Source organism: Plectropomus leopardus, chromosome 11, assembly GCF_026936395.1.
Source record: "Plectropomus leopardus strain MGB_pleo_1.0 chromosome 11, ASM2693639v1, whole genome shotgun sequence".
NCBI classification, from domain to species: domain Eukaryota; kingdom Metazoa; phylum Chordata; class Actinopteri; order Perciformes; family Serranidae; genus Plectropomus; species Plectropomus leopardus.
The window spans coordinates 7,964,163-7,983,028 of record NC_142186.1 but is presented as its reverse complement, the minus strand read 5'-3'; the positions used below and the strand labels follow the sequence as shown (position 1 = coordinate 7,983,028).

The following is an 18,866-nucleotide window of genomic DNA, read 5'->3' as shown; positions in this document are numbered from 1 at the left end:
TACTTTATAAACAAATAAATAATTGTCATATGGATTCAGAAAAATATATATGTTTTATCTTAAAGAAAACCACATCTCTCTGATGGCTGCTGGTCTGGTTTCAGGAGCTAGTTGGGAAATATTTTTCAGCCTGTTGTGGACTGACAAGTAGATATGTCTGACATGTGCTCAATGCTTTAATTATGGCCTTTGTCTTAGGGTGAGGGTGGGTGGGACTGATCTTGTGGCATTATTTTATTTTATTTTATTTTACTTATCTTGAAAAATGCAAAGTCAGTGTTATTCCTGTGTTCAATAAATAAAGGTTTTTTTCAATTTTTAAAAAGAGTCAGACGCTTGATTTTTACATAAAAGCAAAAATAATAAGTCGAATGCAACATTTGGTCCAGAACACAGTCTGCCCAATTATAACCAAATTCATATTATCATGTATGTGATATGATATAATATCTGCACATTACTTCAGAACACATGACTCTAATGACTAAAGGATCCAAACACCTTAAACACTTGGTTCACTTGTTGGTCACTAATGGCATGAAATGGTGAAATGTATTGTGCTCTGTGCAGCAGGTTGTTTAAGGTAAATGGAGCCTTTTGATGTTGAGCTGATGAGCAGAGAAGAAGAACAAGAACCTATGGGCGATCATTTCAGACCATGAACATGTTGACCTCTGACCTGTCCACTGAGGACAAATAGCTTTGTGATGCCCCAAAAAAATCTCCAGGATAAGACTATTTATCAAACAATTAACTAACAAATAGTATAAAATGGAAAAAAGTCCAAAGATTATTAATGTTATATCCCAATGCAACATCTAAGACTGTATGAAGTAAAGACAGAAACACAATCTGCAGTTTAAATCAATGCATTCATTAATTTCAGCAGTGTGAAATTAGACTTTCAATGTAGCTGGTATACAATAAAATGTTGTAAATAAACTAACAGACATTAATCTCTCTCTCTCTCTCTCTCTCTCTCTCTCTCTCTCTCTCTCTCTCTCTCTGCAGGCACCCTGTGTTGCTCCTCTCCCCCTCTCTCTCTCTCCTCCCTGCGCTCCTCCGCAGTCACTAAAAGTACCCGAACGACACGCGAACAATCTCATCAATGGGCGCAATGTTTGCGCCTGGCTGTGCGGAGGGGTTATTTATTAACGCCTCGCCATTTGCGGCTGGTTCCCATCCACCCCTGCGCCTCCTTTAACTTCTCCACAGTGAAATTAATTATTCTCCGAGGAGGGAGGGAGGGGAGAAAAGGGGAGAAGACGTTTCTCTTTCTGTTTGCGGAGAAGTCGATGGGGTGAATCTCGGCTCCACTGTGCGCGCAGCAGTCAAAGGACTCGGTGTCAGAGTGAAAACAGTGTTGGGAGCAAATGGGATGGAAAATTAAATGAAATTAAATGGCTTGACCGGCAGTATTGTTCCTCCTCCTTTTTTTAAAATAAAGAAAAAGACATTAATTACATGGTCGGATCTTTATTCTGGGACAATATTGCGGAGTCCATCAACAGCATTCCGCCAGTGCGCTCCTCTTAAACGAACTCTTTAATAAACGTAAATAACGAGCTGAGAAGAATCGGAGTTGGGTGAGAGGAGGGAGACGTTTTTATGAGGGCCTTTGCGTGCCTCTTGCCAGCCTTTTTTTTAAAGGATTTTAACTGTTTAAACGGTGGGGCTCTGATTGAACTGGTTGGCCATTAATGAGCCATGAATATAGAGGAACAACCTGTCTGCAAAGCAACGCGGTAAATACAGAGAGCAATGCCCCACCAGGGATCTCCATTCATGCGCCCTGACTATACTTGAGGGGTGCCAAGGGTTCACCACCACCTCTCCTGGACTGGTTTCAATGGCCTACCATTTAAGACCCCTCTGAGCTCGGAAGAAAACACATTTTTTATGTCGACCCATAAACTTTGTTTGGGGGTCTATTCAGGAGAGCGCAATCATTGTCCCACTTAGCAATGTGGCCTATTTCTCACAGATTCCCACGTCTTAGAAATGACTGTCTAAATCCATTTATTTCTCCACATGTAAGCAGGCACATTTATTTGGTCACACATATTTTAATTTAAAAAAAAGAAGAAGAAGAAAAAAGACAACTTAAATCCTGGTGCTTTTGGCTTTTTGGACAGGTTGAACTCTGCAGCAAAAAAGCATTATTCCTTTCAGCTCTCAAAGAAAAAGAAAAGCTTTAAGCTATAAAGGTGTTTTACTTTCTGAGAAACCTGGGGAAAGACGCAAGCTGCTCCAAGGGCAGACCAGCTGCCATGATGCGGGTGGGACATTAGCGACGCGTTTGAATAGTAATTATGCTTGTATGGGACTCCCACCAGATGACATGATTGGGATTTTAACCCAGACTAATATTCAAAATCGCATTAGAGAAGGGCCGAATAAACGGCACCTGATTCAATGCTGTTCATGCGTGATTTCATTCAGAATCTCTCCTTTTTTCCCCCTCGAAGTGGGCTGTACCGTTTCGGTATTCAAAGTCTCTACAAAGTTTTTGCGCCGGAGCCTTTTTTTTTCAGGCCGCATTTCCCTGACTTAAACTCACTTTGTCTCGCATGAGGAGATTCGGATAAAAAGCGTGTGAAGTTGCGTGAATTGATATGTTTCGGTGTACCTTATAAATTCATACCTTTTCTCACTCGAGCGCCTCAGAAAGAAAGTGTCACTCAGGCCGATTCTCTCTGCTGTCCAACGCATTTAGCGGAAGATCTATTTGAGAAGTTCATTCCTAGGCAAATGTATGCAGGCAGGGCTGCGCATGAATGGAGCAGCGTGTCAGCCGACCCTAATTGGGATTTAGCCACCCAAAGCATATGCACAAAGTGACAGAAAATCGCAGGTTTCAAAGAGAGTCACAACTTTTGCCCTTCTTGGTGAATGTAAGGAGCAGTTTCCCTCGGCTCGGAGTAAAACTGCATTTTTCTTATGGGATGGAGGTTCGTGACCCGGTTGGCTCTACGGTGTGTTTGTGGAAACTCAAAGTGTGAGCAAAACAACTATAAAGGCAAAGAGCAGACTTGAAGACGCGTAACCTTTACTGGCCTATATGTTCGAGTGAGGCCAGATGTTTTAGCAGAAGTCATGGTTATTGTGTGAACAAACATCGGGATCATTTTATCTATTTTTTTCCCTTTCCATGTCTTTTTTGGACCTTAAAAATCTAGAAATTTTAAATAGTTATAATTACCGGCATTATTATTGTTGTTGTTGTTATTCTTCTTATTACTAGTAATAATAATAATAATGCTACTAGTAGTAGTAGTAATAATAATAACAATGCCGGTAATTATAATAATAAGACGTGTTAAATATTTTTGAAATAATATTTTAAAAACTGCATTATATTTTTAGGGAATGCATTTTGACAAATTGCTTTTGTCTACAAAAGCGGGTTGGTGTATGCAGTTTTGCACTTTTTATTAATTTATTTATTCATCGATTTTTGTTTATTTTTTTATTTTTTATGACAAGACACCATTCATCTTTTGCAGTGCGTCTGGTTTCCACTCTGTAGACGAAGCACCATGGAGAGCTCCACACACATGCACACATACAGACGCACTTGCCTCTTAATGATAAACCGCGTCCCATTATATTGATGAGAAGTGCATTTATCTCGCTGAATTGAAGCCTAAATATAGGATATACGCCGATTTATATACTTACATCGTTCGGGTTGGATGCACATTAATAATTCGCTGTAACAAAAATGTAATCTAATGATATGACCGTCTCGCGCTCCTCATTATATCTCCGACTGACAGTTCTGGGTTCAAACTAATTGTCTCCTGCGTGTTCGGGTGGGATGAGCTTGTGGAAATGATGTAAGGGAGAAATATTGTTTGTTTCAACGTGATGTCGGTGCAAAATAATCGTAAATCATGTATTAAGCGATTATATAATACAGTAAAATGCTGATTAGAGGCGCAATGGCTTTAACAATGCTTACGGTAATTCATTGCTCATTTTCATTAAATTGTTAATTCAAGTCTAACTTCATAAAAATGTAATTTTCCTCAAATTTTGCAAATGTATTAAATAATCTTGAGAAGGAAATGCTGATTTTGCTGTACATTTGAAATTCCAAGTTCCAATGGAAATAGTGTTAAGCCCACACATCCCGTCTTTAATGTTGTCTAATAACATTTGAAGCAATAAACATTAACATGTGCAATATTCCCTATTACACTGATCAGTCACATCTTAAAAAGCAAAATATTTTAGTATTCTACTTATGTATTCCGCTATTAAATAATATGAATACATTTTTCATTATAATAATAATGCCAAAGTTATGTTATTGCTGACATAATATCACTGGTCCTGTACCTCTTTTGTTGCAGTTTCTTTCTGAGGATTGGTGTGTTGCATGTCTCTGCTCTAAGCCCCTGAGCAGGACACTGAGTGTGTTTGGCATCTGCGAGCCAGATCCAATCGCTCCCAATCAGCAGCAGGAGGAAAAGGTGTGGATGTGGATGGAATGAGGACAGAAAACGGCTGTGTGTTGTCATTTCGCTGCAGGACAGAATTTGACTGATGGATTCCTCAGCCCTGCAGAAAGTGTCAGGGCGACCGCCTCGACCCTCAGGTGACTGTCTTTCTCTCTGTTTTTGCTACTTCCATTTCCCTTTTTTCACTCTTTATCCTCTTATGCCAACACTATCAAAATAAGCAACATCTCCCTCGGTTGAGCAAAATTTACCAGCATTTCATGAGAATAGTATTGATGGCATTTTGTGTCATTATAAGGCAATTCAAACAGAAACACTGAAAAAGACATCAAATCAAAATAAAGACAAGGTTATTCAATGCTGATAGCTTTATTTGCGGCAAGTAGAAAAACAGGGGGAGTGTAAGGCACACAAAACTTTAGAGACCACGTTGCTAGTAAGGCATATTTAAAGCCTACGAGGTGAAGGTTTCACTCTGTGGCAAAGGGTCATTCATGGTCTTCTTGTCCAGGGCAAAGGGTAAAGGTCAGTGCCCAGACATGGGCTTTGGTCAGTGCAAAGCTCAGAGGGGCGTGGAGGTTTAAGGGTGAAAGGGGGTCACTTGGGAATTCATGCTGCTCATTCCTCGTCAGAGTCATCGGCTGCACCGGAGATGGTGTAGGTTTGTTCATGGTGGTCCGTCTCCAGCACATCGTTGTCCTCATTTTTAACAGTTCTGTAGGGGAGAAAAGAAAATGCAGACAGCTGAAGTAACCGGGAGATGCTTGTGGGACTTCTGGACCTTTCTACCTAAGTCTTTTATAAAACAGGTTGTGACACTTAAAGGTATTCGTTCTTGATCAAGGTCATATCTGTATTTATTTTCTGAGCTAGTGCTACAATATAAAGAAGGTATGTTTGAAAGAAACAAAAAAGATACCTGATGGTACCTTTACCTAATGAGCACCGTCCGCCTCTCCGTCAGCTCCACAGCCTGCCCCGCGTAGGGCTCGTAGGGCTGATTGTCATCATATCCATTGGATCCATATCTCATCCCAGCACCGCTGATGTCACCCATTCCTCCACCAACCTTCCCCTTTCCACCAACGCCTGCAAGTGCAACATCTTCACCCACACCCTCAGTTCCTCTGCTGCCTCCGATTCCGCCAGCAGGTCCCATTCCGTGATCTTTACCTTCATCCCGAACTATGCCTCCCATAGTTCCATCACCTGTTCCGCCAAGTCCTCCACTGAACCCTGTGCCAGTGCTGCTCATACCACCTGAACCTGCTGTGTCACCACCTGCACCCATTCCAACACCACCCAGGCCAATGTCACCCTTGCCTCCGGTGCCGAATCCCAAATTTCCACCCACACCTCCAGCACCAGTGCCAAGGCCTGCAGCACCAGTGCCCAGTCCTCCAGCACCAGTTCCCAAGCCTCCAGCACTAGCACCAGCTCCTCCAGCACCCAGTCCACCAGAACTGGCTCCCATACCACTGATTCCTCCAGCACCCACTCCTACACCCCCAGCTCCCAATCCATGACCAGCCCCACCTGCTCTACCAGCAGCACCCTTCTTGTCGTCCAGACCTCCAGCACCCATTCTTCCACCCATTCCTCCAGCTCCACTGCCTGGACCCGTGCCCATACCTCCTGTACCTATGCCCCCACCCATTCCTACTCCACTGCCCATGCCTCCAACACCTCCACCACTACCTCCCATCATCCCGCCACCCATTCCACCAACACCACCCATGCCTCCCCCACTAAAACTCATCCCACCACCAATGGCACTCATGCTACAGCTGGCAAGAGACAGGGTTTGCATCATGCCGGCAAGCCTTAGATCCTCTCCTTCAATAAGTTTTCTGTAACAAAAAGACAAATATTAAAAACAGACCACTTTTTTTCCCCACATTTATGTATATATTAAAAGTTTATTTCATTGCGCTAAATAAGTTTTTAAATTATTCTCCTTCACCTGTATGTTGTAATCTCAATCTCCAGAGCCATCTTGACATTCAGGAGCTCCTGGTACTCACGCAGGTGCAGCGCAATTCTCTCCTTGGTGGATTTCAGCTCAAGCTGCAGGGCTTCAATCCGAGCCTATCAGGTTAACAAAGCCATAAAATTATTGTATGAATGAGTTATTTTTGCTTGCTTTGTGTTTGCACGCATGAAACTCAGCATATGTGTTCAGTTGACTCTGGTGTGACCAGGTGTGCAACCATGGACATGAGCATCTCTTTACCTGCAGGTCTTCCAGTTCCTTCTTGTGCCTTTCTTGTGCCTCTCGGATCTGGGCTTCCAGAGCTTCATTCCTGCTCTTCAGGGAATCTAAGTCACGGTCTTTGCTTTGGATCTGGACATATTTTTATATCATTATTGTCATGATAACCATTCAATATCAGTTGTCAACCAAGCTTAATGTATTCACTTTTGATACTCACATCTTTTTTGGCGCCTGCTATTTCATCTCTAAAGCCTCGAACCTTATCCACGTGTCTTGACGTCTTACTAGTCAGATCTTCAAACTTGTTTTTATACCATGAATCCATCTCCTAAAAATAAGGGATGAAAAATTCATATGAATTTAATCCAGAACACATAGAAATTAACTTCAAACGTGCTGATCTGTGATTATTTTTACCTGGAGATTTTTGGCTGCGATGTCGTCATACTGGCTTTGGATTTGCTTCATAGCGGCTGCGAGGTCAGGCAGGGCGAATGCACTCTGAGCCGAGGCGTGAGCTGCATAGATCTGCTTCATGAGCTCCTCAATTTCCTGGAAAAAAAAAAGAAATCTCTAGTAATCATGAAAATGAAAGGCAAACTTAATACGTAATTCTTACGTGAAGATGTTATCCACCTGTTGATGGACTCGTTTTAGGAATTCAATTTCAACTTCCAGCTGCTCCAGTTTCTTTTCCAAGGCAATGCGTGAGGACGTGGCTTTGTCAACATCCTGAAGAACACACACCGTGATTATCAATTGGTTTTGTGAGTGTAAATTTATTTGACGATATCGGCTAATTAAATGTAACCTACTGGACGGAAGGCTTCAATCTCTAACTCAGCTTTCCTCCTCTGCTCCACCGCCTCCTCATATTTGATTTTGATTGCCTCTAGTTGAGCAGCTGTGGACTCCTTAGCCGCCAAGGCAATGTCCTGAAAACCAAGAAGCCAGAAATAATATGGCCGTCTTTTAGATTTGGAGGTGTGTGCAAGAGTGTGTGCAAAATGTAGATCAGCCACTTTTGCATTTTAACTTCATTCCTTTGTGGACTTGTGTGTGTGTGTGTGTGTGTGTGTGTGTGTGTGTGTGTGTGTGTCTGCAAATGCACAATCAAGCCATCTCATCTGTGAATAAAACATAGGCGATGACAGCTGTACTCCATGACACCTTAATACACTGAGGCACCTCTCCATTTGCCTGCCAGAAATAAGCCTGTTACCAGGTAAGGAACCTTGAAAACACCAAGTTGACGTCTTGTATCATTGCTTGGATGGATCCTCTACAGCTCAGTGAGGTGTAAACCTCGCCAGAAACAAAGAATTCAGTCTTTATGCTCTATTGAGCATCTGAAATGTAAAAAAAGAAACAGATGTAAGGCACAGCTTGGAGAATTCTTGCTCACCCGCTGAACTCTCATCTGGTCTGCAATCTTTTTCAGCTCCCTCAGCTGTTCCTCATATAGAAGGCGCAGCCCTGTTGGGCTCTCAAAGCGGTTCTGGTAGGCCTGGATCTCTGCTTCCAGTAGCTTGTTCTGCTGCTCAAGTGATCGGACCTAGAGCACAAGAAAATTATTTAAAGTGCGTCTGAACCAGACACTACAATATGTTTCCTGTCCTTTGTGCTCAAGGAGCTATGAGTAATATGCTCCCATTTCTCAACGAGAGACTTGTAAGTTAGGCTTGATAATAATATTTATCAGCCCAAATGAAAAAAAAAAAATGTGGTTAGTTTGAAGGCCGCTTTACCTTGTTAATGTATATAGCGAGACGGTCATTTAGGACTATCATCTCTTGTCTTTCAGTCGTGCGTGTGTTAAGGAAGTCTTGGTTTTCAGCTGCAGCCACATCCAGATCCATAGGAGGTTCTCCACTTGGTCCGACACAGACCATGGCTCCTGCACTCATGCTGAAAAGTCAACCATGAGCCAAAGACAAGGGAAGGGGAAATGGCATGAGATATGAATGTTTCATGGAATAAAAAGTACTCTAAAATAAATTAAGAAAGACCTTCTATTCACATAAGGTAAGAAATCTTGACACCAACAAATAATAATCTAGAGCTGTCCTGCGCATAAACCCAACACCTGTCCATAGACACTGGAGGACCCAGAGCTTACCCTGCTCCAACCATACGAGTCCTGCGAGCAGCTGAACCGGTCCTTCGCCCCACTGACTCCACACGCATACTGCCAGTCCCAGATCTGCAGGGGTAGCCGGCAGAAGCATGACGGGCATCTCTCCTGGTGGGGGATGGACTGGACACCCTGACCTGGTAGGACGAGCTGCTGCTGTCCTCAAAGTGACGGCGGTAAGACGAGATCCTCTCTGGGCTGCGGCTCATGTTGGCGGCAGCGACTGTGTTTCCTCTGGTTCTCTGAAGGGAGATGAAAGAAATACTCGAGCAGGGCCCGTCTGTGGTTTACTGCACTTCGCGGCACCTTGTTTGCACTCCCTGATTGTCAGGCCAGTCTCAGGTTTTATACCTCCAATTGCTGGCCAAACCCCAGCTCTGTCAATGACAGCCCAGTTTATGAGCCAACACCTGTGGAATGTCGATCCTCTGCACCAACTCAGGCTTGACCTGCTGTTTAGATATGTGTCAGCAGCTTGTGAGGGGGAAAGCTTGGCTGGGGTAGTGGCTGACAGCATCACACATTTCTGTAAAACACTAAAATGTGATTATGTGTCTGTCTCCCTTTGATCAGAATCAAAAGGGATCCTGCAAGGATTATGGCATCTACTCTGTGTCCCCTACAGCACTGGGCAGCAGGCAGGCAAGCAGACAGGGTCCAGTAGCAGCCAGTAGGTGCAGAACTGACGTGATCTGCTCTGATGGGATGAAGGACTTTAATTGCATGCCGAGCAGAAGCTGGAGGGTGACCTGATGAGGTTGCGGCTGCAGAGGAACAAAGAGCCCCAGCAAGATTTGACATAAATTAGTACTTATTTGTCCAATCTCTTTTCAACATATTAAAACCACAGTAATCCAAAGGAAAATTAAATTAACTGCTTCTGCCGGGAAACAAGGAGGCAGAAAAAAAGGAAGGGGGGGATTAGTCTGGAGTTTACGGTTGACGCGGCACAGTGATATGAGGAGAGAAAACAGTTAGGAAGCCTGTTCAGGGTGATTCTTTACTGACAACTACAGGTTCGCTTCATCAGGGGTCAGTCCACGCTCGACTGTCCTTAAAACTTACTGTAAACATTAACTACCAGCAACATTAACCCTAACATTAACACACACGGACAGACAATCACAGAATACCCAAAGCACATTCTATCCAAAAGCCAGATGATATTTCAGCATGTTTAAAACACAAGAATCCAGAATATAATTTTTTTTTAATTCATTGTTCTTGTGACATGTCTTTATGGACTGAGCAAGCATCTTTTCATTCCCATTGACCTCAGATCTTGCAGCAGCGTGGGACTTTCGGGAAGAGGCCGAATCAGTCAGGTGAACAATCAATCTCCTCTAACCAGCTCTTTTCATGACGCAACCAAATAACATCATTCATCTGTGTGGTATTTTCTATCACAGTATTTATGGAGCCTCATTTCAAATGCCAACACAACCCCACCTCCTACATTTGATTTTTCATTAAGGCTTAAATAGTTAAGGGGAATACAAGACGGAGATGGTATGGACATGCTTCCTTCATCATCGTCATCATTTATTGCACTTTATTTTATTTTCCTAAATTAAAGGGACAGTTAACCCCAAAATCAAAAATATATATTATCCTCTTTCCTGTAGTGTTGTTCATCAATCTAGTTTATTTTGGAGTCAGTTGCTGAGTGTTGGAGATATCGGCCGTAGAAATGTCTGCCTTCTCTCCAATAAAATGGAAATAGATGGCTTATGATACTCAAAGCGCCAAAAAATACATAAAAAAGAACTTCAACAGCAAATGTCTCTTTCCAGAAATCATGATCCAATTACTCAAGATAATCCACAACCTTACTATTTTCTTTTTATTGAACTCCACCCATCAACCGTATCACTGCGCAGAAAGAAGCGTGCATCTACTCATGGACAAGAGGCTTGTGACAGTGTGAAATGCATGGCGCCCGCCTCGGCTGAGCTGTAGTTAACTTTAGGGTACTAGGTGAGCTGGAAGTAGCTCTCCAGCTTAATATACAGTGGCAGGTGTAGTTTGGTAGAAAGAAAATAGTTCCTACATGAAACTGCTCACAACAAGGTCTGTGTATTACCTTAAGTAATCAGATCATGATTTGTGAAGAGAGACATTTGCTGCTGAGGTTTATTTATGTATTTTTTTTAGAGCGCAATCAAATTCCATTACACAGTAAATGAAAGATGGCGGATGTCTCTACGGCCGATACCTCCAACTGTCCCTTTAACGTGCCAAACGATAGACTGTAGTTAGATGTCTGACTCTCAGACATACTTTAACAGTTAAATATAAATATGGGTTGTACCACGCCTGCTTGGAGAATACTGTTTCATATAAGCAGAAATAGCATTAACACTTCTAAGGCAGATAATTTACTCATGCATCTGGAAAGTCACTTAGAGGTCAGTTTCCTATTCACTGACAATGATTCAGTCTCAACAAACTGCTTCTAAGTTTTGTGGAGTGCTTTGATAAATTAGAATCTTGACTAAATTCAGTTGTGTGTTCTGTTTGGACTTTCAGCTCGAGCTGTAAAAGGGAAAGTTAATAGGGGGCAAGGTCCATGGCCGTGGTCGACACACTGTTAATAGAGGAATTCTTCTCAGTTGAAAACAAACACATTCATTATCATGGATGACGAAGGAGCCTGTTAATGTTCCCTGGAGGGTGGGTGGCAAATTCAGTGGATATTAGACATGGTACTTCAATACCGTATATCATCTTAGTCTCTGCATGCTGTCACCTCAGCAAGCAACTGTATACCTATTTATATCACAACATACTGCAAGAAATATCTCCTCATGTTTATTTTTTTAATAGACCTGACAGAAACAGTCCATCAGCTGTACCCCCCCCCCCACCCCCCACCCCCAAAAAACACAAACTATTATCACAGTTAATAAAATTCGATTTATTGAACAATGTTGGCAATGACTTCAGTTTCATCCACAACCAACACTTTACTATATATTTACAACACATTAACTTGAACTGTTGAACTGTCCATATTTTGCAATGGACGACTTCATTTGAACTCACAATCATACACAGTTAAGTAGTCATTTGCATAGATAGTCTGGAAACAAAAACTTCAGCAATCTCTCTTCACTGTGGCTTATTATTTGTAGTACAGTTTAGAATACTCACTGGTTATACATTTGTCTCTTCAGAAGATGTAAAGGGTTTATTAATAGTTCTATGCCAAAATAAATTTAACTTCAAGTACCATTGCAGTAGTTATTAAGATTTGTAGTAGCAGACGTGTGATTCTGAGCCCTCTGGTTCCAGTCTTTGGGATTCATAGATGAGGAAAACAAATTCAGTCACTGGCTCACAGAACAGAAGAGTAAATGAACCTTTTTAAACCCTTTTCAACCCTCCTCGTTACACACTCTCACTTGCCAGTCTGATCTTGGGTAAGAGCTTTAAACAATTTCTTCTGTTTCGCTATTCCTGGATCAGTTCTGTTGTTCATTTTTCACCCAGTCTTGCCATCCGCCCGGATAATGTTGAACACTGGAATGGAGAAAAAAAGGAAGGAAGTGCATGAAATGTTGCATTAAAGGAGGTGTGTAAAAAAAATAAACTGCATTAATATTTGACTTTACTGAATAACATAGTAGAATGCTGTGTTTATGATTTCATTGTTTGCCTTATGATTTAGGAAGCTTTTTTTTTCTACTTTACAGACAAATACTGGTTTATTTTCTTGACTGTTGTATTTGCTTGCATCTTTTGTTGTTGTATCGCTGCTGTTTTGTTTTATTGTGTAAAAGAGCACTGCATGATGCCTTGGTATTATGCAAGAACAGGTCCATAACCTCAAGCTGATGAAACTCAATGCTGTCTCATGAGAAAATATAAGTCAGACATAACATTAAGTGATAAAAAAAAAACATGTACTGGTACTCTGCCCTTTGCTCAGACTGGGAAAAAAACTTTTAACAAGAAACAAGAAGTCTTATTCAATGTTTGCTACCCATGACTACAATATTCAATGATTTGTTTGATAATGAGGTGAGAAGTTATGATTCAGATTGACAGATAAATGCCAAGGAAACATGTCTCACTCTTTGTATCCCAGCGATGTGGCTGTATCAAGGGCAGTCTTGCTCCTGACTCCTGCCAGACAGGTGAACACAACGTTATCTGTCTGCTGGGGCATTTCACCTCCATACTTTTCGTTGAACTCTTCAGGACCCAGCTGGAGGGCGGTGTTCACCTGTCCCACTGCAATGACAAAGGAGCACAGAAAGGTCAAGTATGACCAGTAGTGCTGTAAATGTGCACTATTAGGTTAAACAAAACTTTGGTGGGTCTGGTGCTTCTGGGAACTGTTGTGTCAAAGTAATACACAGGATTATCTTAGGTATGTTAACAATGAGGCATGTTGGGAGGCTTGTCCTCCCTCATAAAGTTTAAGTTGTCTGCTGGTGTGATCTGTGTTTAAATCTTTTACATTTTACTGGAAATGTTATGATGAAGCAACTTTTCAATTAAATAACCTCGCCACAAACAATGTTTGTTGTTATTGTTTTCTAAAGTTTGTGCATGTGGTTTAAAGTTTGTACATCTGTGACCTTAAATGATCTATGAGTGTTAGGGGGCCCTCTAGGATCAGGGAACTGGAGTGCTAAAACTAAAGTTCTGGGATTTTTGGGGATTTAGGTTAGTTATGTTTTAGGTCAAAATATCATCTCTGTCTTCTTCTTTTATATCTATTTCCTTGAGAACAGATTTCATTTATAGTTTATCAATTAACGTATAACAGCAAAAGTAGGCTATTGCATTGGACAACATGTTCAACCAACATGCACAAATCTGTGTTCATGTACTGTGCAGGCTTACAAATATTTTATTATATATGTAAGGGCTGCAATCATAAACAAAGACAGAGCAAACTCAGCAGACTTGATATGTTTTGGGACATTCACAGCTTTGTTTATGACCTGCAGAAAACAGAATTACTTGGAAAGGTAATACATTTGTAGTCTTGAGGGCTGACAGGAGGGTCTGATGTTTCATCACTTCCAAATTAGCCAATAGTTTCAGTTTATAATAAGAACAGCAGCACTTACGAGGAACGTTAATTGACCCGGGGATGAAGCCGTACTCCCTGAGCTCCCACGGCTCTCTGACATCTATAACTACAGCTTTCCGCCCAGCCAGGAGCTGCTTCAACTGGTCATAACTCACATCTGTGCTCGGTGGCGCTGAACTGAACCTGCGGAGCAGCAGCTCTGTGGCTGAAAGCAAAACACACAACATGCATTCATACACATGAACAGTTTCAAAATATGACAGTGAGTCAACTGGCTGACATTCACAAGGACAGTACGCTCACTTTTGCAACCGTGGTGAGTGTTGATATGGCTGGACACACAGCTTCGTCCTCCCGGGACGGAAGCCCCGGGTAGGACGGTGCTGTTCCACAACAGCCGCGGAAGGACTCCCGCAAACCTCCAACACCGTATAAGAGCCATATGCGACGCCCTAATACACACTCTATATCAACACTTCGTCAACATAAACGCAAAATTACAAATGACGCAATAGTAGGCTACTGCGTACGACAACTAATGGAACTCTCGCTAGCAGCGCTTGCGCTTACCCAACAATGACTTACGCGTGCGCAGAAGTACGGATCACCTAAAGGACAAAATACTCTCTCCTCTCACCTCTTATAAAACGTAAGTCATTGACCTAATATTTCAAAGGTCAAATCATTATCAACACAAATAATCACCAAGGACCCCAAGTATCCAGAAAAATAAATATCAACAAAATATTATGTGATGCATTTATAGTCCTGGGAAAAACGGAAAAATAACAATTAGGCGTCTGTCCTCATCTGACCATACAATTTCCCCCATATGCAGAAGTAACGCCACCACTTCCGCTTTCCCGACAGTTTTATAGTTTGTTGGCAAAGACAGGGCCTATCATAAACTACACCATCTAAATAAATGCTAACAATTAGAATATTGAATTTTGAAATAATGTTTGTTGTTGATAGCTCTTATATCACATCATATACACATATAGACTTAAGGTAAAACATGTAGTTGAACAAAGTAGGACATCTTAGTATTTTTAACACCTCTCTATATTTTTAGTCTCTTTAAAACATGATCTCTGTACTGAGTTTTTGAAGCCCTCAGAGCCCGTGACACTTTAGTGTTGTTAAGATTTTCCAGTGTACCTGAATGCATCATTCGGCCATACCGAGCTGCCGTAGTGCGTCACATGTTGACAAGGCTTGCTAGTTGGTGCTACCGATAGCTTGAAAAAGATTACAAAGTCAAAGGCAAAAATGAAGAATTATTGAGATGATTGAGCCGTTTTTGTTGGTACTCTATGCTTGGCGTTGAAATGCCGTAAGGCATCCGTGTGTTGTTGGAGAAAACACACCTGTTAATGTTTTATTTATTCTGACAAGCGAATGTCGCTAGCTTGTTTGCTAGCCAGGAAGAGTTGACATCTCACTGTTGGCTTCAGGTTAGCTAACACAGTCAACATAGGAGCTAAAATAAAGAGGTAAGTTCATGCAGCTTTATCGCCAAATCTAAATGAGCAAAAGCGATTCAGTCATTGCTTAAATTTCTCTGATTAACGACATGTGGGCCTTTCATTCTCAGAAATCTGACGGCCATTGCTAATTGAGGCTTTTTTTTTAACGTGTTACTGTTAATTACTGAGAAGTTGCATTTACTACAGGGTCAGCTTTTATTTAGCTGCATTTATTTAGTCCTCAGTGACTAAATAAGTCACTTTGACAGTTACACATAAGCTGTTGTCTGGGCTTGGTAGTCCTACACAGTGGCTTATAAATGGCAACGTGATTGAGGATATGTGTCTTTTGGCTTTAAAGATCCGTGAGGGTGGTAACATGCATATGTATAGAGTTTTGAGATCCAAACTGTGTAATGTTCTTGACAGGCAAAGTTATTGACCTGACTTCAAAGCACCTGAGCAGTGATCCACCTGCTAGAGACTAGACTGAGGGCTGAGAGTGGAAAGCCCCTCTAAATGAGCAGATTGGACATGGTCCAATATCTGCTGATGTGTGTAGGATGTTGACAGGATTGGACATAAGCACCAGCCAAATCCTGATTAAAATATCCAAGTGGTGGCCAGATTTGCTTCATTTACCAGCCAAAAAAACCCTGTGATATATTTTTCAGTGACTGGTAGATTTTGAAATCCACCAGCCACACTGGTAGGTGGATAGAAATGTTAGACAGCCATTGGTTGCATGGGACTTGCAAGTAGATTTTTTGAAATGATGAGTGTATTTCATGATATAGTAATTAGATTAGCTGAAGTTGGTTTCCATTTACATAATATTCAGTCATCGTGCAAAATAAGGAAAATATTTCACCTGAGGGTTGATGTTTTCACATGTTCTTTTTGTCAATAAAAAAGTAATATCTGTTTGTGATATAGGCAGAAATCAGCATGTTTGCCAGTTCAAATATTTCATTTTTAAGCCAATATGTGCTGATATCAATAATGCTGATATTTTTTGCATCCCTAATGAAACAGCTACAATTCTTACAGAGTTCATTAGGTCTGAGTGTAAATACCCACTGCAAAATGCCTTAAGATGGCTCACAGTCATTGATTTATTTTAGATTCAATATGCTGAATTACAAAGACAGCAACATATATGTTACTGTACAGATGCTTACAGACAGCACTGTAGCTGGTTTTCAAATATTTTTTGCTGCAGTATGTTAAATGCTCCTGCCAGTTATGGTTTAGTGCATGCTTACGTTTAGGTAGTTTAACTTTATATAGTAACACTGATGTTTGCTCTTCATCTTCCCATCCAGAGCTCCAGATGCGGCTAAAGGACCCCTTCTCTTTGAAAGCCGCCGATATGACTAAGCGGACTAATAAACCAAGGAAACCTCGAGATGAGGAGTCATCAGATGAAGTCAGTGGTAGGTCACCGAAGCAGCACAGGGCACTGGACTGTTAAAATTGGGGCTGTGAGTTTAGTTTAGCAGAGTTCTAGCACAGTGGATGGTGAATGGGATCAACTCTGTAGTAATGCTTAAAAAGCTTGGTACATATTCATATTAGTGGAACGCCGTCATACTTCATTTTTTAAAAATTCACCAAGTTCATTAAGTAATTTATAATTAATAATAATACTACTGTATAATTTGTCATGGAAAACAGCATTGGTTTCAGCTAATCAGTGATCATTTTTGTAATTTTTATCTACTTTGTAGATAATATTACAGATAAAATATGTCCTGTGAGATCTAGAAAAAAGGTCATATGTTAATGAAATTCAGTGTCTTCCTGTGGGTTGTACATATGCTTATGTAATTACATAACACCTTATGTAATTAACAGCAGGTGCTGTGCACATTTTCTCGATTTCAAAACATTGTCACTCAGATTTGGTTTCTAAAAGTGATTAGAAGGAACATTTCTTATTACAGCATATTTGGTTTTCATCAGGGTTGACTTGCCAGCATGTGAGTAAGGCAGTGGACCTGAGCTCGGTGAAGAAGTCAGTGCTCTCCAGCGTGTGGTTGGTGTGCTCTGATTGCCTGAAGGAGAGAACCATGATCGATGGAGAGCCAGCAGCATCCCATGATATCCTGGTGTGTTTAAAGTGTGGATTCCAGGTAAGAATTGTTTTATTTTTTTATTTTTCAAATGTTAAACAGCGCAAACCCAATACATGGAACACACTGGGGCTGAGCAATAAATTAGATATTAGCAATGAATGTGGGATATTCTTTTTGAATATGCAAAATTCTAGCACACAGTAATTTTATTATTATAATGTTGAGTAACAATGTCATCAGTATTATGATATCTTTAATTGTTTCATGTGTATGAACTTAGTTATTTATTTACTTTTATACATATGTAAAAGGAGGCAGGTACGGTTCAGTCAGCCATCAAAACTTTCAGTGTGAAATTAACCGCCACAACTGCCACATTACAATGATTAAGATTAAGTGAATTATTGCACTAGAAATTATAAAGAGGCAAGCACACTTTTTTTCCTAATATATTTCACAAGTAGAATAAAAACTTAGTCGTTGTTTTACGTTGAAATGAATACGGATATATTTTAAGAGATATGTTTCTTTTTCCAACAGGACATAAAAAATGGTTTCTCTAAAATGTGGACTATTTAAAACATTAATTGACACACAGCTTTTGATATAGTTCGACAAATACTTTTGTAAATAAATTCAAGACATAAATGCATGAATATGAACATATGGTCCACAGTGTGTTGTATATGGCTAAAAGGCTTTCCAAATATGAAGTAGTATTTTGTTACCCTAAGGTATTTTTATGCAAATTTACCGTGTGCAAATTTGGCTTTATTGAGGTGGAAATGAGCTGTGGTCTTTAAACATGGCCATGTGCGCTGTGGATATATGTTTTGCCTATTACAGAGTATTTTTAACTAAATATTTTTAAATGAAATATCTTACAGGGCTGTAACCAGTCAGCGATCCAGCATGCTGAAAAGCACCACCAAGCTTTCCATCCAGAGTCTCACTGCATCACCATCAGCTTGAGCACATGGAAAGCCTGGTGAGAAACCTCACACTGCATTCACTGTAAACTGCAATGAAAATCTCAAAATGCCAGTGTGTGTCAACTTGTGATGACACATGTCAAGATACCAGCAGTGTGGTGGTTTACATAGAACACAACAGGTGTGGGTTTCTTGATGCATGTCACACACTGTAGGCAGAGCTTGAAATACCACGTATGTATGCGCAGAAATGCACGTAAAATTTGAGCTGTGCATGTAATTGTCAGCTCTACATGCAAGGGTGAATGTAACTCGGTACAGAAACTGTTTTTTGCAAGGCTGCAAACTCTCACACACTGACAGTGAGACTCACTTAATTGACCAAACAGAAGACCTGCCCCCCTTAGATACTGTTGCTATGTCAGACAAGCATGACAAGAAACATAGTGATGCTGGTTCCATGTAGGCGAGTGCTGCAGTGTGTATTAGATTGTCGATAAGCATCAGGCAGGCAACATAGCCTCT

At 41.0% G+C, this 18,866-nt stretch overlaps 3 protein-coding genes across 4 annotated transcripts in view; 1 reads left to right on the top strand and 2 right to left on the bottom strand.

Annotated features, from left to right (window-relative positions):
• Positions 1-4,843: 4,843 nt before the first annotated feature.
• On the bottom strand, positions 4,844-9,112 carry LOC121945834 (glial fibrillary acidic protein). 2 transcript variants are annotated; one of them, XM_088083961.1, is made up of 12 exons: positions 8,801-9,112; positions 8,430-8,589; positions 8,087-8,236; positions 7,497-7,616; positions 7,318-7,413; positions 7,099-7,233; positions 6,899-7,009; positions 6,700-6,810; positions 6,430-6,554; positions 5,817-6,316; positions 5,402-5,726; positions 4,844-5,181 (listed from the first exon to the last, which is right to left on the bottom strand). In XM_088083961.1, the coding sequence occupies exons 1-12, from the start codon at positions 9,022-9,024 to the stop codon at positions 5,085-5,087; spliced, it is 2,154 nt and encodes a 717-aa protein (XP_087940087.1). In that variant the 5' UTR covers positions 9,025-9,112; the 3' UTR covers positions 4,844-5,084. The 2 variants fall into 2 exon arrangements, with proteins under 2 accessions (XP_087940087.1, XP_042346115.2); XM_042490181.2 differs by having other exon boundaries at positions 5,402-6,316.
• Positions 9,113-11,708: 2,596 nt separating this feature from the next.
• On the bottom strand, positions 11,709-14,490 carry tstd3 (thiosulfate sulfurtransferase like domain containing 3). The gene is made up of 4 exons (XM_042490182.2): positions 14,166-14,490; positions 13,900-14,067; positions 12,892-13,051; positions 11,709-12,337 (listed from the first exon to the last, which is right to left on the bottom strand). The coding sequence occupies exons 1-4, from the start codon at positions 14,302-14,304 to the stop codon at positions 12,280-12,282; spliced, it is 525 nt and encodes a 174-aa protein (XP_042346116.1). The 5' UTR covers positions 14,305-14,490; the 3' UTR covers positions 11,709-12,279.
• A 559-nt stretch (positions 14,491-15,049) lies between these two features.
• Positions 15,050-18,866, top strand: part of usp45 (ubiquitin specific peptidase 45) — a 45,421-nt gene continuing 41,604 nt past the window's right edge. Inside the window, exons 1-4 of the mRNA XM_042489707.2 lie at positions 15,050-15,358; positions 16,657-16,767; positions 17,297-17,466; positions 18,297-18,397. Coding sequence (XP_042345641.1) covers positions 16,665-16,767; positions 17,297-17,466; positions 18,297-18,397 — 374 coding nt within the window. The 5' untranslated portion in view covers positions 15,050-15,358; positions 16,657-16,664. The remainder of the gene's footprint in view (positions 15,359-16,656; positions 16,768-17,296; positions 17,467-18,296; positions 18,398-18,866) is intronic.

Coding starts and splice junctions, on each gene's coding strand:
- tstd3 (XM_042490182.2), bottom strand. CDS start 14,304: ATGGCTCTTATACGGTGTTGGAGGTTTGCGGGAGTCCTTCCGCGGCTG. Junction 14,068..14,165: donor CACTCACCACGGTTGCAAAA/GTGAGCGTACTG, acceptor TTTTGCTTTCAG/CCACAGAGCTGCTGCTCCGC. Junction 13,052..13,899: donor CGGGTCAATTAACGTTCCTC/GTAAGTGCTGCT, acceptor TTGTCATTGCAG/TGGGACAGGTGAACACCGCC.
- LOC121945834 (XM_042490181.2), bottom strand. CDS start 9,024: ATGAGCCGCAGCCCAGAGAGGATCTCGTCTTACCGCCGTCACTTTGAG. Junction 7,617..8,086: donor ACCAGATGAGAGTTCAGCGG/GTGAGCAAGAAT, acceptor CTTGGTTTTCAG/GACATTGCCTTGGCGGCTAA. Junction 6,555..6,699: donor AGGAACTGGAAGACCTGCAG/GTAAAGAGATGC, acceptor TTAACCTGATAG/GCTCGGATTGAAGCCCTGCA.